At 40.0% G+C, this 27,049-nt stretch overlaps 1 protein-coding gene across 1 annotated transcript in view; it reads right to left on the reverse strand.

Annotated features, from left to right (window-relative positions):
- Nucleotides 1-2,809: 2,809 nt before the first annotated feature.
- The window catches only part of LOC139748936 (KICSTOR complex protein kaptin-like), a 141,733-nt gene continuing 117,493 nt past the window's right edge, over nt 2,810-27,049 (reverse strand). The window contains exon 9 of the mRNA XM_071662299.1: nt 2,810-2,919. Coding sequence (XP_071518400.1) covers nt 2,825-2,919 — 95 coding nt within the window. The 3' untranslated portion in view covers nt 2,810-2,824. The remainder of the gene's footprint in view (nt 2,920-27,049) is intronic.

A 27,049-nucleotide genomic window follows, 5' to 3' on the forward strand; every position in this document is an offset into this window, starting at 1 on the left:
CTACAAATACCTTACATCCTCGATAAAAACTTTTCACTCCTTCTAGCAGCTTGCCTCCCACACTTAATACCTTCCACAGAGCATCTCTATCAACTCTATCATATGCCTTCTCCAGATCCATACATGCTACATACAAATCCATTTGCTTTTCTAAGTATTTCTCACATACATTCTTCAAAGCAATCACCTGATCCACACATCCTCCACCACTTCTGAAACCACACTGCTCTTCCCCAATCTGATGCTCTGTACATGCCTTCACCCTCTCAATCAATACCCTCCCATATAATTTACCAGGAATACTCAACAAACTTATACCTCTGTAATTTGAGCACTCACTTTTATCCCCTTTGCCTTTGTACAATGGCACTATGCAAGCATTCCGCCAATCCTCAGGCACCTCACCATGAGTCATACATATATTAAATAGCCTTACCAACCAGTCACACCTTACCAACAATACAGTCACACCCTTTTTTGATAAAGTCCACTGCAATACCATCCAAACCTGCTGCCTTGCTGGCTTTCATCTTCCGCAAAGCTTTTACTACCTCTCCTCTGTTTACCAAATCATTCTCCCTAACCCTCTGACTTTGCGCACCACCTCAATCAAAACACCCTATATCTGCCATTCTATCATCAAACCTTCATTACTGTTGTTATTATTATTTATTTATTTATTTATTTTGCTTTGTCGCTGTCTCCCGCAAGGTTAGCGAGGTAGCGCAAGGAAACAGACAAAAGAATGGCCCAACCCACCCACATACACATGTATATACATATACGTCCACACACGCAAATATACATACCTATACATCTCAATGTATACATATATATACACACACAGACATATACATATATACACATATACATAATTCATACTGTCTGCTTTTATTCATTCCCATCGCCACCTCGTCACACATGGAATAACAACCCAATCCCCCTCATGTGTGTGAGTTAGCGCTAGGAAAACGACAACAAAGGCCCCATTCGTTCACACTCAGACTCTAGCTGTCATGTAATAATGCACTGAAACCACAGCTCCCTTTCCACATCCAGGCCCCACAGAACTTTCCATGGTTTACCCCAGATGCTTCACATGCCCTGGTTCAATCCATTGACAGCACGTCAACCCCGGTATACCACATCGTTCCAATTCACTCTATTCCTTGCACGCTTTTCACCCTCCTGCATGTTCAGGCCCCGATCACTCAAAATCTTTTTCACTCCATCTTTCCACCTCCAATTTGGTCTCCCACTTCTCCTCGTTCTCTCCACCTCTGACACATATATCCTCTTGGTCAATCTTTCCTCACTCATTCTCTCCATGTGACCAAACCATTTCAAAACACCCTCTTCTGCTCTCTCAACCACACTCTTTTTATTTCCACACATCTCTCTTACCCTTACATTACTTACTCGATCAAACCACCTCACACCATATATTGTCCTCAAACATCTCATTTCCAGCACATCCACCCTCCTGCGCAAAACTCTATCAATAGCCCATGCCTCGCAACCAGACAACATTGTTGGAACCACTATTCCTTCAAACATACCCATTTTTGCTTTCCGGGATAATGTTCTCGACTTCCACACATTCTTCAAGGCTTCCAGAATTTTCACCCCCTCCCCCACCCTATGATTCACTTCCGCTTCCATGGTTCCATCCGCTGCCAAATCCACTCCCAGATATATAAAACACTTCACATCCTCCAGTTTTTCTCCATTCAAACTTACCTCCCAATTGACTTGACCCTCAACCCTACTGTACCTCATAACCTTACTCTTATTCACATTTACTCTCAACTTTCTTCTTTCACACACTTTACCAAACTCAGTCACCAGCTTCTGCAGTTTCTCACATGAATCAGCCACCAGCGCTGTATCATCAGCAAACAACAACTGACTCACTTCCCAAGCTCTCTCATCCACAACAGACTGCATACTTGCCCCTCTTTCCAAAACTCTTGCATTCACCTCCCTTACAACCCCATCCATAAACAAATTAAACAACCATGGAGACATCACACACCTCTGCCTCAAACCTACATTCACTGAGAACCAATCACTTTCCTCTCTTCCCACACGTACACATGCCTTACATCCTCGATAAAAACTTTTCACTGCTTCTAACAACTTGCCTCCCACACCATATATCCTTAATACCTTCCACAGAGCATCTCTATCAACTCTATCATATGCCTTCTCTAGATCCATAAATGCTACATACAAATCCATTTGCTTTTGTAAGTATTTCTCACATACATTCTTCAAAGCAAACACCTGATCCACACATCCTCTACCACTTCTGAAACGACACTGCTCTTCCCCAATCTGATGCTCTGTACATGCCTTCACCCTCTCAATCAATACCCTCCCATATAATTTACCAGGAATACTCAAAAAATTTATACCTCTGTAATTTGAGCACTCACTCTTATCCCCTTTGCCTTTGTACAATGGCACTATGCAAGCATTCTGCCAATCCTCAGGCACCACCATGAATCATACATACATTAAATAACCTTACCAACCAGTCAACAATACAGTCACCCCCTTTTTTGATAAATTCCACTGCAATACCATCCAAACCCACTGCCTTGCCGGCTTTCATCTTCCGCAAAGCTTTTACTACCTCTTCTCTGCTTACCAAATCATTTTCCCTAACCCTCTCACTTTGCACTTTGTTATTATTATCATTGTTATTATTATCATTACATCTGACTTCAGGAATAATGTTAAGGCAGCAGATGTGATCACATGAGCAGAGGAAAAAGAACAGCCACTTAATTAATCTTCAAAGCCAGTTAACTCTATACCCTTACCTGTATATGAAACATGATTCCAAGGTGTTTCCCACAATGATATGAGCAGGGGATTCTGCATCTTTTATTTGTTCTTTCGGAAACCTGTGAACTAAAAAATTTTTACTTTAGCATAAAATATTTAGTAAAAATAGAGCAAAATCTGTAGATATAATCATTGGAATATACACTAGATCTGAGGAACATAGTTAAAAATTTCAAAAGGCTGCAGAAAATATGGATATACTACTGCCATGTCGGAGCATAACTGTCAAGTATTATCTGAAAGGGGTATATGAGACCAAGAAATGTGTACAGAATGTGTACAGAAATTATAAAATCTGGCTATTAAAACAACTTGATCTATAAAAGGCACATGGTCCTGATGAAGTCTATCCGTACATGCTAAGAGGAATGTGCCAAGGAACTTAAAAGACCACACAATATATTCTCCAGAATGTCACTAGTGAAAAAGGTTGTTCTACAGATGTGAAAGATGGTAAATAATGTGCCTGTGCTTAAGAAATGTGGTCCAGAAATCATGCTGAACTACATGCCAGTCTCACTAATAAGTGTGGTTTGTAATATTCTGGAAAATAAGAAAATAAATGAAAATGAATGATTCGTTGCAAAGAAAGACTTTAAGTAGAAGGCAAAATGGTTACAGGGAAAGATGGTCATGCATAACCAATCTTCTATGTTTCTATGACAGGTTGAACTCCATCTTGACCACAGAAGGGATAGATTGCCTGTTTTTTGGGAGGGAAAAGTACACTATCCCCTATCAGAGATTGATAAAGAAGTTAGAGCTAAAGGCAAGAATAAGGGCAGTACTCCTTCACTGGACAGAAGAATATCTTAATGGAAGGGAACAATGAAAGCAGGTAAGACGTGCATCCTCAGAATAGGCTGGAGTTACAAGCAGTTTGGTAGGCCCATTGCTATTCTTGTTGTACATAAATGACTCGCATGATGGACTGGATTCATACTTAACTTGTCTGTGGATGATGCCAAGGCCATGAGAGAAATATAAAAGATGATGATTGCATCAATCTACTGTCGTACATGATTGAACTTTAAAGTTAGTCAGATTAATGGCTGAAGAGGTTTGCTACAGGAGTCCAAGGAAATGAGGTTGGGTCAGCAAAAAGTATTCCTTAGCAGGAATTCAATTACAGGAAAGTGTGTGTGTGAAAGAAACTTAGGGGTCAATACTATGCCTAATCTATCACAAGAGCTACACATTAGAGGGATTGTGAGAAGCAAATGAAAAAAATTGCATTCAAATGTATGGATAAATTATCCACCATGAATATCAGACCTAAAGTGTATTGTACCTCATACATCTGATAACTGTACCTAAAGGAGTGCTAAAAACTGATTGACAGGGTGCAGTAAAGAGCAATTACGATGGTACCTGAATTATCAAGACAGAGCTACAAAGCTGTCCACAAGGGAGGAGAGAAGAGAAGGGAGGACCTGATGAAAGCCTTTTAAGCTCCTAAATCAAATGGATGATACTGCTAGCTAACAGTTCATCAAGCAATACAGCAAAAAAGTAACAAGAAGCCATGGGAAGAAGCTGGGCAAAATATTAGTTAGAAAGGATATCAATTAGTACTGGTTCATGTTAAGGAAGTAGATGGTTGGGAAAACTAACCAACTAGACAGTTAATGCTGGCAATTTACAGAAATTTAAAAGGCTATAAGATGACAATGAAAGTTCAGGGGATGGGACTGTAAGAGTGTAGAACTCTGATTGTTCTGTACAATTAAGTAGTTACACATTAGTGAAGCAAAAGAAAACTTCACCTCCAAGTGAAACGACTGCTATATCAGATAATTCATGGGGTGATGCAGACATACCAAATCCCTTTCCTCAACCTCCCAGTGACTCACTTCACCCAATCCCTCTTCAGGTGTTTTACAGATAATACTTGAGTGAGTGAAATACAGAATGAAACCATGAAAAATTCCTGACAGACATGGATGTCACATATAAATAAATGGAAGAGAACCTAATGGAATCTAATTGAGAGAAATTTGAGAAAATGAGTCACGGACTGATCAACAACATATCAACACCTTCCAAGAATTACGTAGTTACAAATCAGCGAAGCCTAAGAAAACTTCACCTCCAAGTGAAACAACTGTTTTTTTTTTTTTTTTTCCTGTCTCCCGCGTTTGCGAGGTAGCGCAAGGAAACAGACGAAAGAAATGGCCCAACCCACCCCCATACACATGTATATACATACGTCCACACACGCAAATATACATACCTACACAGCTTTCCATGGTTTACCCCAGACGCTTCACATGCCCTGATTCAATCCACTGACAGCACGTCAACCCCGGTATACCACATCGCTCTAATTCACTCTATTCCTTGCCCTCCTTTCACCCTCCTGCATGTTCAGGCCCAGATCACACAAAATCTTTTTCACTCCATCTTTCCACCTCCAATTTGGTATCCCTCTTCTCCTCGTTCCCTCCACCTCCGACACATATATCCTCTTGGTCAATCTTTCCTCACTCATTCTCTCCATGTGCCCAAACCATTTCAAAACACCCTCTTCTGCTCTCTCAACCACGCTCTTTTTATTCCCACACATCTCTCTTACCCTTACGTTACTTACTCGATCAAACCACCTCACACCACACATTGTCCTCAAACATCTCATTTCCAGCACATCCATCCTCCTGCGCACCACTCTATCCATAGCCCACGCCTCGCAACCATACAACATTGTTGGAACCACTATTCCTTCAAACATACCCATTTTTGCTTTCCGAGATAATGTTCTCGACTTCCACACATTCTTCAAGGCTCCCAGAATTTTCACCCCCTCCCCCATCCTATGATCCACTTCCGCTTCCATGGTTCCATCCGCTGCCAGATCCACTCCCAGATATCTAAAACACTTTACTTCCTCCAGTTTTTCTCCATTCAAACTCACCTCCCAATTGACTTGACCCTCAACCCTACTGTACCTAATAACCTTGCTCTTATTCACATTTACTCTTAACTTTCTTCTTTCACACACTTTACCAAACTCAGTCACCAGCTTCTGCAGTTTCTCACATGAATCAGCCACCAGCGCTGTATCATCAGCGAACAACAACTGACTCACTTCCCAAGCTCTCTCATCCCCAACAGACTTCATACTTGCCCCTCTTTCCAAAACTCTTGCATTCACCTCCCTAACAACCCCATCCATAAACAAATTAAACAACCATGGAGACATCACACACCCCTGCCGCAAACCTACATTCACTGAGAACCAATCACTTTCCTCTCTTCCTACACGTACACATGCCTTACCTCCTCGATAAAAACTTTTCACTGCTTCTAACAACTTGCCTCCCACACCATATATTCTTAATACCTTCCACAGAGCATCTCTATCAACTCTATCATATGCCCTCTCCAGATCCATAAATGCTACATACAAATCCATTTGCTTTTCTAAGTATTTCTCACATACATTCTTCAAAGCAAACACCTGATCCACACATCCTCTACCACTTCTGAAACCACACTGCTCTTCCCCAATCTGATGCTCTGTACATGCCTTCACCCTCTCAATCAATACCCTCCCATATAATTTACCAGGAATACTCAACAAACTTATACCTCTGTAATTTGAGCACTCACTCTTATCCCCTTTGCCTTTGTACAATGGCACTATGCACGCATTCCGCCAATCCTCAGGCACCTCACCATGAGTCATACATACATTAAATAACCTTACCAACCAGTCAACAATACAGTCACCCCCTTTTTTAATAAATTCGACTGCAATACCATCCAAACCTGCTGCCTTGCCGGCTTTCATCTTCCGCAAAGCTTTTACTACCTCTTCTCTGTTTACCAAATCATTTTCCCTAACCCTCTCACTTTGCACACCACCTCGACCAAAACACCCTATATCTGCCACTCTATCATCAAACACATTCAACAAACCTTCAAAATACTCACTCCATCTCCTTCTCACATCACCACTACTTGTTATCACCTCCCCATTTGCGCCCTTCACTGAAGTTCCCATTTGCTCCCTTGTCTTACGCACTTTATTTACCTCCTTCCAGAACATCTTTTTATTCTCCCTAAAATTTAATGATACTCTCTCACCCCAACTCTCATTTGCCCTTTTTTTCACCTCTTGCACCTTTCTCTTGACCTCCTGTCTCTTTCTTTTATACATCTCCCACTCAGTTGCATTTTTTCCCTGCAAAAATCGTCCAAATGCCTCTCTCTTCTCTTTCACTAATACTCTTACTTCTTCATCCCACCACTCACTACCCTTTCTAATGAACCCATCTCCCACTCTTCTCATGCCACAAGCATCTTTTGCGCAATCCATCACTGATTCCCTAAATACATCCCATTCCATCCCCCACTCCCCTTACTTCCATTGTTCTTACCTTTTTCCATTCTGTACTCAGTCTCTCCTGGTACTTCCTCACACAAGTCTCCTTCCCAAGCTCACTTACTCTCACCACCCTTTTCACCCCAACATTCCCTCTTCTTTTCTGAAAACCCATACAAATCTTCACCTTAGCCTCCACAAGATCATGATCAGACATCCCTCCAGTTGCACCTCTCAGCACATTAACATCCAAAAGTCTCTCTTTCGCGCGCCTGTCAATTAACACGTAATCCAATAACGCTCTCTCGCCATCTCTCCTACTTACATAAGTATACTTATGTATATCTCGCTTTTTAAACCAGGTATTCCCAATCATCAGTCCTTTTTCAGCACATAAATCTACAAGCTCTTCACCATTTCCATTTACAACACTGAACACCCCATGTATACCAATTATTCCCTCAACTGCCACATTACTCACCTTTGCATTCAAATCACCCATCACTATAACCCGGTCTCGTGCATCAAAACCACTAACACACTCATTCAGCTCTCCCAAAACACTTGCCTCTCATGATCTTTCTTCTCATGCCCAGGTGCATATGCACCAATAATCACCCATCTCTCTCCATCAACTTTCAGTTTTACCCATATTAATCGAGAATTTACTTTCTTACATTCTATCACATACTCCCACAACTCCTGTTTCAGGAGTATTGCTACTCCTTCCCTTGCTCTTGTCTTCTCATTAACCCCTGACTTTACTCCCAAGACCTTCCCAAACCACTCTTCCCCTTTACCCTTGAGCTTCGTTTCACTCAGAGCCAAAACATCCAGGTTCCTTTCCTCAAACATACTACCTATCTCTCCTTTTTTCACATCTTGGTTACATCCACACACATTTAGGCACCCCAATCTGAGCCTTCAAGGAGGATGAGCACTCCCCGCGTGACTCCTTCTTCTGTTTCCCATTTTAGAAAGTTAAAAAAGTACAAGGAGGGGAGGATTTCTGGCCCCCCGCTCCCGTCCCCTCTAGTCGCTTTCTACGACACGCGAGGAATGCGTGGGAAGTATTCTTTCACCCCTATCCCCAGGGATAATACACATATATATATATATTATCCCTGGGGATAGGGGACAAAGAATACTTCCCACGTATTCCCTGCGTGTCGTAGAAGGCGACTAAAAGGGGAGGGAGTGGGGGGCTGGAAATCCTCCCCTCTCGTTTTTTTTTTTTTTCCAAAAGAAGGAACAAAGAAGGGGGCCAGGTGAGGATTTCCCTCAAAGGCCCAGTCCTCTGTTCTTAACGCTACCTCGCTGATGCGGGAAATGGCGAATAGTATGAGAGAGAGAGAGAAATATATATATATATATATATACACATACATACACACGACTGTTATATCAGATAATTCATGGGGTGATGGAGACATGCCAAGTCCCTATTCCTCTACCTGCCAGTGACTCACTTCACCCAATCCCTCTTCAGGTGTTTTACAGATAATACTTGAGTGAGTGAAATACAGAATAAAACCATGAAAAATTCCTGACAGACATGGATGTCACATATAAATGAATGGAAGAGTACCTAATGGAATCTAATACAGAGAAATTTGAGAAAATGAGTCATGGACTGATTAACAACATATCAACACCTTCCAACAAGGGCCCCACAGTCAGTGAAATTGGAGTTATCATATATGAAAAACTTGAATGCATGGTGCATATTTTAAAGATCATCTAATGTATTTTCAGGAGAAATAAGTGACACAATGTGTGACTACAAAACATTCAAAAGAAAACTAAACTCAAGGCTGAAGTAAAACCCTGGTGAAACTTACATGAAAAGTTATCAAAGTGGATAAAACAATTCATTCAACAAGTGCTACATATAGTGTGCACTACATGCAAGCTCTGCAATCTTGGCAAAATCTCATTACAGATATTCAAGCCCTCATCACCACATTTTCTATCAAGTTTTCGTCAAATATCACCTGAATTACCTAATGAGAGAATATGGTATGTTGTTCTTCATGCCTGTTTTATGCATATTCCATAACTGAGTTGAATATGGAAAAAGTTTGATCACAAATGTAATCCCCCTTATATATCTGGTTTTCAATTCTCAATTCATGGTGCCCCAAGTTGCAAAACATCTTCCAGGAACATGGCTCTGTCAAAAAATCAAGGTCTGCCAGAATACATGAACATCGTCAGCCAATGCTAAGTATCATCCCAATTTGTCTGCCATGGTGTGCATTACTTCCTGCCTTCAAACCTTGTGTAGCCATTTCATTACGTCTCCAAAGAATGTTATAGGTACTTATCAGTACAGGATGTAAGGTTATAATCTTTGAAATGATATATGAGGTTCTTTAGTGGTTCTATGATATACAAAAACACACGGATATAGCCAAATCTAAAGGTCTAAGTCATTTAACAAGAGCCACTGAAAAGAAAAATCAAGACTGTGGCAACTGCCAAAGATCAGAATCCTAATTGTGAATGTGCCATGATGTTCTCAAGAGGGTTTACGGCTATTTCATATTGCTACTGGGAAATTCATAGAGAAAAAGGCATGCCACATTGCTAACACAGTATAGCTTTTTCAAAATGTCTGGCAAAACTTATCTTCCAACTCCAGCTGAAACAGTTACTGAATCAGATAATTCAGGGGGTTGACGTAGACAGCCCTAGTGCCCCTCCCTCTTCCTCCCAGTTACCCAGTTACTCTTCTCAGTCCACCATCACCTTAAATCCTCGTAACCAAATTTTCCAATATTTTGATTGTATCATCTACATCAATGATAAGAGAGTGCGATATGTTGTTCTTAAGCTAACCTGTTTCACAATATTTCATAATTCAGAGTAAGATAAAAAAAATTTTTACTTGTGAACAAAGCCCTCCCAATACAGTAAGTTTCATTTACTCAATGACATTTCACTTAACATTAAGTTTTCCAAGAAAATAACCCTATAACTAAGCAGGGGCTAGGTTGTTAAAGTGAAGTGGGAAGAGAAAGAGAGCTGAAGTGAGTACAGCAGAATCATGAGGGTAAAACTGAATAAAAGTTGGAGATATTACCATTGTTGATAAGTTAAGAGGGGAGAGTTCGCTCTACCAACAACTTTTGCAGTGGACCAATTTAAGAGAAAGCTACGGTTTGGAGAAGATAGAGAAGAAAAGCAGTCAAGGGAACTTAAGAAGCAAAGAGCTATACTATACTCTTAAATAATTTGGAGATGTCAAGGGTTATGACAAAAGACCCATCAGGATCCCTAGAAGACAAGGACCAGAGGTCAGTTGCACAGTAGATGTATCATGATAGCCATATTAGTGATCAGAAAGAAGGGAATATGATTCTAGGTTCCTGAGAAAAAGAGCCAAAGAGACTTTCAAAGACTTTGGAGATAAAACTTAGAGCAATGAGGCAACAGCTGACAAGTTAGAATGGTCTCTTTCTTAGGGATGCACTGGACCAAGGAATGCTTCTAACAAGAAGGAAAAATCTCAGTTTTTAGACATTGATGAATTAGAAGGCATGAATGAAAGTTTCTTTAAAGGTACACTCACTGAAGACCCTAGGAAGTAGGCCATACACCATGTCCACTTGAAGTTGGGAAAGTACACTGAAAATCTGGATGATGAAAATAAAAGAGAGGGCATAAGTTAGGTAAGAAAAGATAGGGAAGGACTAGACACAAAATCAAGAGTAAAATCATAGGAGAATAATGTACTTAAAAGAGTTGCTTTATCAGTTGGAGAGTTAGCTATAGATTGACAGAAATGAGAGAGAGGAAAGGATGACTTAAAGAAGTTATTGGAGATGCTTTTGGTTAAAGACCACGGTGATTCATGAGTAAAAGTGAAATCTGTACACTTTCTTTTCATGAAGGTGTGCTTGATCTTTCAAAGAACAACTTCGCAGTAATTCTGAGCGAAAATAAAAGTGTAGTGGGATTTGGGTGAAAGGAATAGTTTCATAGCCTAATACACTATGTCACTATGTGATAATCATCAGAGCAAAAATAATCCAACCATAATATGAGAGAGAAAGTTCAGGTAGAAGATGGAACATAAGGACTCCATCCCAGTGAAGGTACCTCCTCTATGCAGTCAACACAGCCATAGGCATCCTGTCAAGTGAATCAGTATTGTCCCAGGGAAGGTCAGAAATAAAACTATGCATAAGAGGCAACTGAGCTCTCCAAACTTGCTAAAGTTAATGTTTTGAGTGAAGAATACAGGTTGGGAATGCCCTATAAGATGTGACAAAGATAATATTGTGGTCAGAGTACCCTAATGGGGAGAGACTTTGTTTGGGTAGTGGGAGGATTCAGAGGTTAAAAAGAGGTCAAGTGTATTAGAAGAGTGGTCTTGATGGTCTGTAGCATAAGTTAGGTGTTTAATAATCTGTTCCAGACCCTTCAGAAGGGAAGAAGAAATGGCCCCAGCTCCACCAAGATCATATCATGTAAAGACTAACCAATTCTTTAGGTGCCTAATAAAATCCATCACACAGAGGATATTACTACATGGAAGCAAAGGAGCAATATTTCAAGGCAAGAAGTCATATAAAAAGTTGTGCATAGGTGAATGAAGTGGGAGGAAAATATATAAAACACAGAAGCAAGAGTATAGACAACAGAGAAATTTTTAGTATGATGGCTTTAAAGTTGGGAGATTGAAGGTCCATGAAATGAGCAAAAGTTGTTTTTGTACTACAGTTAACACACACCCTACCCTTGGAGCAAAAATGATGGTAGAGATTACAGCTGGAGTATTGACTGTGGATAAGAGAAGCAGGCAATTACAGTAAGGTTTCAAAAACGGAATATTCTGGGGAAGAAGTAGACTGATGCTCTACAGAGGGAAGGTTGGATCTGAGACTGTAAATGTTGCTGAGAGAGATAGAAAGTGTGTCATAGATGCTTACACCATAAAGAGTCAAAATCCCAGCAAGGTGGCTAACCTTAAGAGTACTCAAAAAGAAAAAAATGCAGTCCCCTTAAAAGCAGTAAAAGAAAAGGATAGCAAGGCAAAGGCTCTCTCCCCACCATCCACTCCCTCCAGCAACATGCCAGATGGAAAACAGGTAGAAAAAAATACCTTGCAGGATTAATATGCCTGCAGGAAATATTCATAGGAAAGTCATAATGTAGAAGGAAACATGAATATTTCATGCACCCCTTCACCTTTTGTTATAAAGACGACAGTAAGCATAAACTTGAGCTCCAGGCTCTCAACTTACCATGCCTATATTATTCCTGATGTTGAAGAATGATACAATAATTCTTACTCTCTCAGAGCAAATGACATGAGTTATTAAATGTTGGTATGTTACCATGGCATGGCCAGGGAGAGATCAATGGTTGAGAAGGTAGCATGATATATCACTACATTATGATGATATCAAATAAATTATTCAATGCCACGGAGTGACAAGTGATAAGTCTTATGATGATCAAGCCTGATTTTGAAAATATTAAGGGTGTTCCTCTGAACATTTTCTGGGAGCTTATTCCATGCATCACTAACTTCCTTGGTAAAGAAATATTTCATACAGTTCAGATTAACTCTGTGACCTCTAAGCTGTTGTCCATTTTCTCTCACTGATAATGCTGGTGCTACAGTCAAGAAATTTTCAATATCAACATCACTGAATTCTTTAAGTATTATAAAACATTCTATTAATTTGCCTTAGAGACACCTTTTACTTAGTAAGAACAAGTTAAGTTCTTGCAAGCTCTCCTCATATGGTTTGTTACACAAGGAAGGAATCTATTTAGTTGCTCTTTGCTGCAATGCTTCTAATTCATGAATATCCTTGCTTGAGCAGGGGGCCCAAAAGTACCTTGCATATTCAAGTTGTGGTCTCACTAGACTTAGGTATAGTGGAAATATTAAGTCCTTGCTTTTGTGTGTAAAATTTCTTCATAAATCCTAACATCCTATTTGCTTTCTTGGCAGCTTCATTATAATGCTGGGAAAATTTGAAGTTGTTGGAAACAGTGACCCCTACATCTCTCACACTAGGGATGTCCGTTATCATTTGGTCCATCAGTTCATATTCAAATTTTTTGCTGAGGTTTCCTACTTGTAACAGCTGACATATACTGATGTTAAATGGCATTTTCTAGACCATTCAGTGATTTCATCTGGATCCTCTTGTGATCTTTGCCTATCTTCTTCAGTGAATAAAGCATTGTCATCTGTAAACTTGGACACTACGTTATTCCGCCCAAATCAACATTGTTAATAAAAATTATGAAAAATATAGGCCCAAGTATGGATCCCTGGGGTACTCTACTAGTATCGGGTGACCATGGTGATGAATCTCCATTCATTATGACTCTGCCTCCTATCATCTCAACAGGCTTCTATCCAATTTCCTATGCAACCAGTAATCTCCAAGGCCCAGACTTTATGCATCAATTTAACATGAGAGACTTTGTCGAATGCTTTCTGGAAGTTCAGAAATATAATATTTGTGGATTTTGTCTTGTCGTGGGTACTGAATAATTTACGATAAAATTCAAGGTTTGTAAGGAATAATCTGTGCCTTCTAAAACCATGTTGTGTATTACTGATTAGACTGTGTTGTTCCAGGGAGGCCAGGATTTTATCTCTAATAATCAACTCTAGAAGTTTGCATGTAATTGACATGAGGATGATATGAAGGTAGTTACTTGTCAATTCATGTTGTCAATTCATGCTTCCCTTTCTGTATATAGAAGTGAAGTCTTCCAGTCTCCAGTCCTGTGGGACTATTCCATCCTGGAGAGATTTATTGGCAATATAGATTAATGGTTGGGCAATTTTGTATTTGATGTTTTTAATTACTTGTGGATAGAAATGATCTGAACCTGGACTTTTATTAGTCTTCAAATTATCTATTTGTATTAGTACTTCTCCAACTGTGAAGGGTAAATTCTGCTTTTCATCACATAAACTTGATCAGGGTTGTTGCTATGCTTTTATCCTCCACAACAGGTTCCACATCCTCATTTATTAAGGGTCCTATACCACTCCTCCTATGTTCCTTATTAGTAATATACCTATAAAATCTTTCAGGATCTCCATTACTATCTCTTGCAATACTCATTTTGTATTCTCTTGGCTTTCTTTATAAGAGTTTTCACATATATCTTAATGGTGTTGTATTGCATTGCAGTATTTGGGTCATTATCTTGATTAGCTTGTTGAGTTTATTTCTGTGCCATAGAGCTCTTGCAATATCTGGGGAGTACCATTCAGCCTTGTTGTTGGTTTTAATGTTTCTGTCTTGCATGGGAATGACTGTGACATGATAATGCATAAACTGACACTTAAAACTGGCCCGAATGACTGTGACATGATAATGCATAAACTGACACTTAAAACTGGCCCATAATTCCTATGGCATGAACCAAAAGGGTGAGACCCTTTAGTGCATTGTGTAACCCATTGAAATTCACCCTTTTAAAGTTAAGGGTAATAATGCTGATTTTGGGGGACTCAGTTTTGATATGTATGTCAAACCTAATCATGTTATGGTCACAAGGGCCTAGATGTTTTCCAACATGGGTATTAGTTCAAACTCCAGGGATGCAAGAACTGCATTAAGTATATCAGCTTTCCTTGTCAGCTTGGTGAAAGTTTGGTAGAGAAAATTGTCTTTGACAAGACTGACAAGTGCTTATTGTAAGATTCACTTTGCCAGTTGATTTCTGGAACATTAAAATCCCAGGAATGATCAAGTCTTTATCCTACATTGCTCATTTTTAATTTGTACATGACAGTGTCAATATCTGCACGCTGACTAGGGCATTCATAAACGATGTTTATGCAAAGTTTTGAAAATACTGTGCTAATCTGATTATACATACAGTGCAGTTCCAACTCCTTAACTGTCCCTGTCCCATACAAATAATTTGTAGTCTGGTAGATTTACTCACTAATCAGATCACTGTCTTTTATGTTCAGAAATGTTTTTGTTAAACTTATGACATCCATATGTTCACTGTTTACCAAACAATACAATTCAGCTATTTTGTTTCAGATGGATCTTATGTTCATGCAAAGTCGATTTCAATTCTTAGAGTGATTTCTGTATGTGACTGATGGTATGATTTGGTGGCCAACTATTTTTAGGTTAAGGTGTGACAAGTCCCCATTACCAGCCTCCCTGTTGTCACTGTCTGATAAGGAGTGGAGAGGATTTGATCTGACCTTCCTTGCATGACATGTAATATGACCTGACCTGACCTCAAGCACCCATCTGAAGTGGTCAACACACTGAACTCTACTGGACCTCAACAAAAATATTTCCCCAGCAGCTGTAAGGCAATATGATCTTTGATTCGCACAACTAAGAGTTTTATCCTTTATTGCTGAGGTGAATGCCATCTCTGCTGTATAGCCCCTACCTCCTATGAAATCAAGCCATGGGTCCAAGGGTCTACATTATGTTGCAGGAGAGTTCCAACTACAACAATGTTATCTGATCTATCTTTCAGGGTGTCAATCATCTCATACTTTTCTACAATAACTTCTGAATCCGAATTCTTATGGCAAACCTTGTTACTCCCAATATTTACCAATAGACATGACTTTTTAGCTGCTACCTTAGTGTCTTTAATCTTTTGTTTAATGTGGGAAAGTCTGGCACTGGGGTAGACATGCACTGTTCTCTTAGCTCTCAAATTTCCTGTCATGTTTTTACCCAGATTTCTGACCAGCTAATTTTCTTTAAATCATGGAACAATTGTCTTTACTCTTTTCCTGCAAACACAGAGTACTGCAAATTGATTCCTCAGGAGTGGGGCTGACACGGGTGGAGGGGGCAGAGTGATATCATGAGGAAGGAGGAGAAGAATGGCTAGATGGGCGATTGAGGTGTGACATAAATTTGGATGTTATGGATTTAGGGTGAGGGAGGGCTTTAGTGGAGGGATGGGACTGGGAGTTTGGGTGAGGGGTGAAAGGAGTTTAGGTAGGGGTGACAGGAGGTAGCAAGATGGGGGACTAAAGGGTAGGGTGAACATGATGAGGTTTAGGAGGGACTGTGGGGGCATAGGTTGTGGGGGTAGGGTTGGGGCAGGCAGTGGGTGCTGAACGGATGTCAAAGAGGAGGCTGTGTGAGGAAGGAGCGAGTGAGGGAGGATGACCAGGAAGGTGGGGAGGGGATGTAGGCACTGGAGAAGGTAGTGGAGATAAGGTAATAGTGTGCCATTTTCAAACATTGTATCTAGTCCTAACATCAAATTTTCCATAATCAAGGCTTTGAGTACTGCCTTAATTTCAATTAAGTCACCTTGATTAAACTTTTCTTACAGATTACTTTAGTTTACACAGAACAAATAATCTTTGTATGCTCCGTCTGGTCCTGTACATAGGTAGCCAGTAGCTAGTGCCATTGCAATAATAATTACACAGATGTAAACTGGAGGGTTAATGTAAATAAAAGTGAAGGAACACATAATGTTGGAAGAGCAATTATACATGATAACTGAAGGTAATGCACTTTGATCTTGGTGGCTTGCTAGCTGGGAAGTGACTCACTTGACCTAACAACTATGGACAGAGTGACGCGTTCTACAAGTATGAGCTCTTGAGAAGAAATGAGCTCCTATGATGAGAGAGAGATATCAAGAGATAATGAGATCCAGGTCTAATATCCACTCTCTAGGTGTAATGTACAATACACCAAAGCCAATGCACCAAAGCCAATGCCCCTATCCACAACCTTGCCCCACAGACCTATCCGTGGTTTCTCCTAGCTGCTTCATACGCTCTTCATTCCATCGATGGCACATCTCCCCCATATACAACTTTGTTCCAGTTCATTCTATCTTATGTACGCCTTCCACCCTCCTACATGTTCATGCCCTGATCACTCAAAATCTTATTAATTCCATCCTTCTATCTCCAGTTTGGTCTCCCTTTTCTCCTTGTTCCCTCCACTTCTGACACATATCCACTTTATCAACCTCTCCTTACTCATTCTCTCCATATGTCCAATGCACTTCAGTATACCCTCTTCAACTTTCTCACCACACTCTTCTTATTACCATACCTCTCTCTTGCCCTTATATTACTTGATCAAACCACCTCACACCCAGTATATCCTCAAACATTTCATTTCCAACACATTCACTGTCCTCTGCACATCCTCATCTATAGCCCATGCCTCACACCCATACAACATAGTTGGGATACCTCCTTAATACTGGTAAAATTTTATAGTTATGAAGTTATTTCCTCCAGGATAATTTTTACGACATCCTTAACAACTATTCTCATATAAAACCTTTCAGAGGTGGAGTTGATTCTTTACCCCATTTGAAATTCCTCAATGGTTTCTTGGTTTTCCCACACTAGCTAAAACCTTCTGACACCTTGCAAAGCTAGCTGCTCCCTACTTCCCACTTGTCTTTACCTTTATGTACAGGTGAGTAAACTATAATCACTTACAATGTTCATTCAATGTTACTGAATACTATAATTCAGTTATAAAACAAATGTTAGTGTATTCATGAAAACTCGACAGAATATAAAGTTTTCATCTAAGAGAATCCCCCTTTTACTAAGGAAACCTGTACAGTAATTGCTTAAACTGAATTTGCTTCTCAATGGCAAAAAATGAGGGCTTATTTTTCTCAGACACATGGTTAGTAAGGCTCCTGCTTTCTTCATTTCTTTTTTACTATAGTTCGCTTTCAACGTTCAATGTTTACAAATTTTCAATGTTTTTTTTTATCAATTTTACACAAGCATAAAATAAACACTTATTCTTTCACACACAGGCAAAAGGGCTCTTGCCTTCTTGATTTCTTTTGTTTACTGCAGCTATCTTAGTTCTTGTTTACTAAGTTTCATTCACTCTACTACTATTAGTGATATAAATAGCTTTTACTTTTTTTCATCACTTTAAATAAGTGAACAACACATGCTTATTCTTTCTAAATGCACGGGTATGAGGTCTCCCAACTTCCTCATTTGTTTGTTTACCGTAGTTACTCTAGCTCTCGTTGTTCACCGCGTTATCTACTAGCTTTTAATGCTTTTCATCAGTTTCACACATTAATGAGTTTCTCTTCTTCCTAAACTTATGTTAGTTCTGCCCACCTGCATAAGCGAAAAGCAAATTTTGGGTAGCAAAATATAAATTATCTACATGAAAATTACTTAACAGTGAATTTAGCGTCAGCAAGGGAGACCAGTAGCTATGTGGGAAAAGTTTCTCTTGAAGAGAACAAGTTACCAGCAAAATCTGTTCCAGTAAGGATTACAATCATCTTCAGAAACTGTCTGGACAAATATTTGCTCATGTAATCAACAGATGGAAAAAATGACAATATTAATTGTCCCTTGATAAGTCAGTGCACTTGGGACTAAGGCCTTGCCAATGTAGTGGAGTCTATGAATTGGAAAAAAAGGGGGGTGGAATACTGAAATAATTGGGTTTAGCAGGATTGAGGGACAGGTTCGATTGGGTGTGAGTTTGAATGGAGAAAAACTGGAAGATGTGAAGTGTTTTAGATACCTGGCATGAAACCATGGAAGCAGAAATGAGTAGGGAGGGGGGGTGCAAAGGATCTGGGAGTGATGAAGAATGTGTGGGAAAAGATAATATTATCTAGGGAGGTAAAATAGGTATGTTTGAAGGTATAATAGTCTCAGCAATATCATATGGTTGCTAGGCATGGGCCTATTTGTATAAGGCTGTGTAAAGAATAGATATGTTGTAAATGATATGTTTGAGAACAACAAGCACTACGAGGTAGTTTGATCGACTAAATAAAGAAAGGACAAGACAGAGGTATGGAAAGAAAAAGAGTCTGGTAAAGCTGAAGAGGTAATGCTAAGATGGTTTGGAGATATGGAGAGAGTGAGTGAGGAAAGGCTGATAAAGGGGATATATATGTCAGAATTGGAAAGAATAAGGAGAATGGAGAGACCAAATTGGAGAGAGAAGGATGGAGTGAAGACTGAATGATAGGGGCTTTAACATGTAAGAGGGTGAAAGGTGTGAATGAGACCGAGTGCACTGGAACAATGAGGTGTAAGGGGTTGACGTGCTGTCAATGGACTGAACTGGGGCACATGAAGCATCTGCAGTAAACAATGGAAAGGTCTGTGGGGCCTAGGTGTGTACAGACATCAGTGGTTTCAGTGCATTACACATGACAGCAGAAGATATGATGTCAGGATGCAGCCTTTCTTCATCAGTTCCTGGCACTACCTCACTAACATGGAAAACAGCGATCAAGTAAGAAAAATAAACTAAAATAAACATGGAAATACATATGATAAAGAAACTTGAGTTGTGTTAGGTAATTACCAATGTCCAAGGGTTAATTTTGAAGTAGTTGCAGAGGGTGTGTATATTGGTGTACACCAAAAGCAGGTGAAGAAATGGTCTAATTTGTTCACATTCACTCTCTAGTTATAGTGTATAATACATCAAAACCACAGCCCTCTATCCACAACTATGCCCCACAAATCTTTCTGTGGTTTCCCCTGACTGTTTCTATGTCCTGGTTCAGTCACTGACAGTTTGTCATCCTGTATATACCATGTTGCCCCAATTCACTATATCCTATTCACGCCTTACACCCTCATGCATGTTCTATTTCCATTTCCAATTTAGTCTCAATGCTTCTCCTTGTCCCCTCCACTTCTGACACATTTTCTTTATTAATCTGTCCTCACTCATCGTCACCATAAGTTCAAACCATTTCAATACACTTCTGTCAGCTATCTCAATCATACTGTTCATATCATCATACCTCACACTTATGTTATCATTATTTACTCAGCTACCCCTCCTCACACCACATACTGTCCTCAAGCATTTCACTTCCAACATATTCACCTTCTATATTTGCTCATCTAGAGTCTATGCCTCCCATCAAAACAAGGTCGGGAATATAATACCATCAAACATGCCAATGTTTGCCCTTATCGACAATAATCTTTCTTTCCACACACTCCTCAATGTGCCAATGATCTTAACCCCTCACCCACCCTATGGGTCTCTTCAGTTTCCTCCACACTCTCTCTGTCAGCCAGATAGTGGTTGCTGATAGGCCAAGGGTAAGCATGAATAATGAACAAGCAGCTATAATCATCTTAAGGTTACTGTAAAAGGTGAACAAAAGCTGATGCCTCCTCACCGGAATTATGAGGGTTGGAAGTCATGACCAATATGTTCTTAGGGAATATATCTCGTGGTCACAGGACAAATGCTGGGAAGAAAAAAAATAAAATTCAGGTACTATTGGAAAAACCTCATTAACCTTGCCTCAATTACTCTTTCTGAGGATCTGCCTGCTCTCTATTATAGTCACGGCGCACGAGTCTGAAGGTTTCATGATTGTGCCCTGGCAACCTACCACTCCAAAGTGCATCCAACTTCATGTATAATATGATATGCATAGGAAACAGTTGTATTATTATTTGAATGGCCAAATATGCAGGCAGTAATGACAAATACTGTCAATTATAGTCAATTTTGAGTTTTAATGAATATATACTGTGGCAGACAACTGTTTTGTTAATCTATGAGGCTGCTGATTATAATTCATAAAGGGCTCAAGCACTGCCCTCAGCGGACCAAAGTAGTGCACCCAGCTCATCCACTATATGCTAATTACAAAATATCTACCATAATACATAGGTTACCTTGTACCCTTATTTCCAGATTAATTATTCATCTATTTCATTTTGCTTTGTCGCTGTCTCCCGCATTTGCAAGGTAGCGCAAGAAAACAGAAGAAAGAAATGGCCCAACCCACCCCCATACACATGTATATACACACACGTCCACACACGCAAATATACATACCTATACATCTCAATGTACACATATATATATACACACACAGACACATACATATATACCCATGCACACAATTCACACTGTCTGCCCCTATTCATTCCCATCGCCACCTCGCCACACATGGAATACAATCCCCCTCCCCCCTCATGTGTGCGAGGTAGCGCTAGGAAAAGATAACAAAGGCCCCATTCGTTCACACTCAGTCTCCAGCTGTCATGCAATAATGCCCGAAACCACAGCTCCCTTTCCACATCCAGGCCCCACAGAACTTTCCATGGTTTACCCCAGACGCTTCACATGCCCTGATTCAATCCACTGACAGCACGTCAACCCCAGTATACCACATCGATCCAATTCACTCTATTCCTTGCCCGCCTTTCACCCTCCTGCATGTTCAGGCCCCGATCACTCAAAATCTTTTTCACTCCATCTTTCCACCTCCAATTTGGTCTCCCACTTCTCCTCGTTCCCTCCACCTCCGACACATATATCCTCTTGGTCAATCTTTCCTCACTCATTCTCTCCACGTGCCCAAACCATTTCAAAACACCCTCTTCTGCTCTCTCAACCATGCTCTTTTTATTTCCACACATCTCTCTTACCCTTACATTACTTACTCGATCAAACCACCTCACACCACACATTGACCTCAAACATCTCATTTCCAGCACATCCACCCTCCTGCGCACAACTCTATCAATAGCCCACACCTCGCAACCATACAACATTGTTGGAACCACTATTCCTTCAAACATACCCATTTTTGCTTTCCGAGATAATGTTCTCGACTTCCACACATTCTTCAATGCTCCCAAGATTTTCGCCCCCTCCCCCACCCTATGATTCAATTCCACTTCCATGGTTCCATCTGCTGCCAGATCCACTCCCAGATATCTAAAACACTTTACTTCCTCCAGTTTTTCTCCATTCAAACTTACCTCCCAATTGACTTGACCCTCAACCCTACTGTACCTAATAACCTTGCTCTTATTCACATTTACTCTTAACTTTCTTCTTTCATACACTTTACCAAACTCAGTCACCAGCTTCTGCAGTTTCTCACCTGTTGGGGTGAAGAGGGTGGTGAGAGTAAGTGAGCTTGGGAAGGAGACTTGTGTGAGGAAGTACCAGGAGAGACTGAGTACAGAATGGAAAAAGGTGAGGACAATGGAAGTAAGGGGAGTGGGGGAGGAATGGGATGTATTTAGGGAATCAGTGATGGATTGCGCAAAAGATGCTTGTGGCATGAGAAGCATGGGAGGTGGGTTGATTAGAAAGGGTAGTGAGTGGTGGGATGAAGAAGTAAGATTATTAGTAAAAGAGAAGAGAGAGGCATTTGGACGATTTTTGCAGGGAAAAAATGCAATTGAGTGGGAGATGTATAAAAGAAAGAGACAGGAGGTCAAGAGAAAGGTGCAAGAGGTGAAAAAGAGGGCAAATGAGAGTTGGGGTGAGAGAGTATCATTAAATTTTAGGGAGAATAAAAAGATGTTCTGGAAGGAGGTAAATAAAGTGCGTAAGACAAGGGAGCAAATGGGAACTTCAGTGAAGGGCGCTAATGGGGAGGTGATAACAAGTAGTGGTGATGTGAGAAGGAGATGGAGCGAGTATTTTGAAGGTTTGTTGAATATGTTTGATGATAGAGTGGCAGATATAGGGTGTCTTGGTCGACGTGGTGTGCAAAGTGAGAGGGTTAGGGAAAATGATTTGGTAAACAGAGAAGAGGTAGTAAAAGCTTTGCGGAAGATGAAAGCCTGCAAGGCAGCAGGTTTGGATGGTATTGCAGTCGAATTTATTAAAAAAGGGGGTGACTGTATTGTTGACTGGTTGGTAAGGTTATTTAATGTATGTATGACTCATGGTGAGGTGCCTGAGGATTGGCGGAATGCTTGCATAGTGCCATTGTACAAAGGCAAAGGGGATAAGAGTGAGTGCTCAAATTACAGAGGTATAAGTTTGTTGAGTATTCCTGGTAAATTATATGGGAGGGTATTGATTGAGAGGGTGAAGGCATGTACAGAGCATCAGATTGGGGAAGAGCAGTGTGGTTTCAGAAGTGTTAGAGGATGTGTGGATCAGGTGTTTGCTTTGAAGAATGTATGTGAGAAATACTTAGAAAAGCAAATGGATTTGTATGTAGCATTTATGGATCTGGAGAAGGCGTATGATAGAGTTGATAGAGATGCTCTGTGGAAAGTATTAAGAATATATGGTGTGGGAGGCAAGTTGTTAGAAGCAGTGAAAAGTTTTTATCAAGGATGTAAGGCATGTGTACGTGTAGGAAGAGAGAAAAGTGATTGGTTCTCAGTGAATGTAGGTTTGCGGCAGGGGTGTGTGATGTCTCCATGGTTGTTTAATTTGTTTATGGATGGGGTTGTTAGGGAGGTGAATGCAAGAGTTTTGGAAAGAGGGGCAAGTATGAAGTCTGTTGTGGATGAGAGAGCTTGGGAAGTGAGTCAGTTGTTGTTCGCTGATGATACAGCGCTGGTGGCTGATTCCAGATTAATATCCACAAAATATGTGACACTGCAAAATTGTTGGTTATCACTAGTGGCAGATTAATTGACAGCAGATGAATGGCAGAGGGCAGGAAAGATAAATGTTTGTAGCCGATGTCTGGACTTGCCTCCTCATTCTCTACCAGCTGCTTTATGCTCTACACCCATAATTGTAAGTATATTATGCTGCTCTCTCTCTCTCTCTCTCTCTCTCTCTCTCTCTCTCTCTCTCTCTCTCTCTCTCTCTCTCTCTCTCTCTCTCTCATGTTAGACCTACATTTTCAATTAACAAAAATAGTTGTCTGCTACAGTATTCATTCTCTGAAACTTAAAACTGAATGAATTAGCCATATTCATCATCACTGCCTGCATATTTGGCCATTCAAATAATACTGACAACGGTCTCCTATGTGTATCATATCATACACGAAATCAGATGCACTGTGAACCAGTGGGTTGCCAGGGCATGACAATGAAACTTTCAGACTTATGCACCGAGACTACAGTACCTTAGGTAGACTAAAGAAATAATTCTTCAGGAGGTCAGTGGAGGTATGAAATGCACAAAATCAATCAATTTATAATTAGAACTTCTTTTCCTCATAAAAAACCCTTAAACAGTCCTGATTTCCAAAAAGACCCTCAACCAGCCACTATGATCCCTATTAAGGACCCTTGACCAGTCATGACTCAGATGCAGAACTACAATAGATTAAGTGCAAAATACACCATAATATCAAAGGTTAATTTTTAGATTTATATCAAAATGATAATAAAGAAGTCTTCTTTGAACTACTTTGTACAAGAACTTTGTTTGCAGTTACATTCAATAATTCTTACAACACAAAGGTGTATCTTTAAAACAATCTCCTAAAACAAGGTCATTTTAATCTAAAGGTTAAGAGGCAGCATTTCCTGCATTATTTGAGGTAACACCAGGAACAGAAAAAGAAAAGCCACATCTGCTCACATCCATTCTCTAGCTGTCATGTGTAATGCACCAAAGCCACAGTTCCCTATCTACAACTAGGCCCTACAGAACTTTCCATGGTTCACCCTGATTGCTTCACATGCTTTAGTTCAGTCCACTGACAGCATGTCGACCTCAGTATACTACATCATTCCAATTCACTCTATCCCATGCATAACCTTCAAATCCCTGCATGTTCAGCTGCTGATCACTCAAAATCTTCTTCACTCCATCCTTCCATCTCTAATGTGGTCTCCCCATTCTCCTTGTTTCCACCACTTCTAGCACATATATACTGTCTTCATCAACTTTTCCTCACTTATTCTCTCTATGTGTCCAAGCCATTACAACACACCCTCTTCTGTCCTCTCAACCACTCCCTTTCCATTACCACACATTTTTCTTACCCTTTCATTACTTACTAGATCAAACCATCTCAAGCCACAAATTATCTGCAAAGATTTAATTTCCAACACATCCATCCTCCTCCACACAGCCTTATCTATTGCTCATGCCCCACATCTGTATAATAATATTGAGACTAATATTCCTTCAAACATACCCATTTTTGCCTTTCCAGATAACATTCTCTCTTTCCACATGATCTTCATCACTTCCAGAACCTTCTCCCCTTCTCCCCCTTACCTACTCTATGACTCACTTCTGCTTCCATGGGTCTATTTGCTAGCATGTCCACTCCCAGATATCTAAAACATTTCACTTCCTCCAATTTTTCTCCATTCAAACTCACATCCCAACTAACCAGTCCCTCAATCCTACTAAACCTAATAATCTTTCTTTTATTCCCATTCATTATCAACTTTCTCCTTTCACACACTCTTCCAAACTCAGTCACCAATTTCTGTAGTCTTTCATTCGAATCAGCCACCAGTGCTGTATCATCGGTGAACAACTAACTCCCTTTCCTTCCCCTCTCATCTCCCACTGTCTGCATACTCACCCCTCTCTCCAAGACTCTCGCATTTACCTCCCTCATCATCCCATCCCTACACAAATGTAATAACTATAGAGACATCACACACCCCTGCTGCAGACCAACCTTCACTTGAAACCATTCGATTTCCCCTCTTCCTACTAGTACCCAAGCTGCACACCCTTGATAAAAACTCACAGCTTCAATCAGCTTTCCTCCCTCACAGTATATTCTTAAGACCTTCCACAAGGTATCTTTATCAACCCTACCATACGCCTCCTCAAGATCCATAAATGCCAAATACAAATCTATCTTTTTTTCCAAATATTTCTACACATTTTTTAGATCAAGCACTTTGATCTATCACTTTTGAAAGCACTGTTCCTCCCCAATCTTATGCTCCTCTCCAATCTGTATATGCATTCAGTTTCTCAGTCAATACCCTCCCATACAATTTACCAATTTATCAGTATTCTTTTTCTTTCAAACTATTCGCCATTTCCCGCATTAGCGAGGTAGCGTTAAGAACAGAGGAGTGGGCCTTTGAGGGAATACCCTCACCTGGCCCAATTCTCTGTTCCTTCTTTTGGAAAATTAAAAAAAAACGAGAGGGGAGGATTTCCAGCCCCCTGCTCCCATATATTCATTTGCAAATATAATAATCGAAAGGTAACGAATATTAAGTTCCCGAGCTCCCTCATCCACAAAGGACTTCATACTTGCCCCTCTTTCCAAAACTCTTACATATGTATATATATGTATATATATATGTATATATATATATATTTTTTTTTTTTTTTTTCATACGATTCGCCATTTCCCGCATTTGCGAGGTAGCATTAAGAACAGAGGACTGGGCCTTAGAGGGAAAATCATCACCTGGCCCCCTTCTCTGTTCCTTCTTTTGGAGAAAAAAAAAAAAAAAAAAAAGAAAAAAAAAAAAAAAAATATATATATATATATATATATATATATATATATATATATATATATATATATATATATATATATATATATATATATATATATGTATATATGTATATATATATATATATATGAATGAGTGTGTTAGTGGTTTTGATGCACGAGACCGGGTTATAGTGATGGGTGATTTGAATGCAAAGGTGAGTAATGTGGCAGTTGAGGGAATAATTGGTATTCATGGGGTGTTCAGTGTTGTAAATGGAAATGGTGAAGAGCTTGTAGATTTATGTGCTGAAAAAGGACTGATGATTGGGAATACCTGGTTTAAAAAGCGAGATATACATAAGTATACTTATGTAAGTAGGAGAGATGGCCAGAGAGCGTTATTGGATTACGTGTTAATTGACAGGCGTGCGAAAGAGAGACTTTTGGATGTTAATGTGCTGAGAGGTGCAACTGGAGGGATGTCTGATCATTATCTTGTGGAGGCTAAGGTGAAGATTTGTATGGGTTTTCAGAAAAGAAGAGTGAATGTTGGGGTGAAGAGGGTGGTGAGAGTAAGTGAGCTTGGGAAGGAGACCTGTGTGAGGAAGTACCAGGAGAGACTGAGTACAGAATGGAAAAAGGTGAGAACAATGGAAGTAAGGGGAGTGGGGGAGGAATGGGATGTATTTAGGGAATCAGTGATGGGTTGCGCAAAAGATGCTTGTGGCATGAGAA

The sequence above is a fragment of the Panulirus ornatus genome, chromosome 1 (genome assembly GCF_036320965.1).
Source record: "Panulirus ornatus isolate Po-2019 chromosome 1, ASM3632096v1, whole genome shotgun sequence".
In the NCBI taxonomy this organism is placed as follows: domain Eukaryota; kingdom Metazoa; phylum Arthropoda; class Malacostraca; order Decapoda; family Palinuridae; genus Panulirus; species Panulirus ornatus.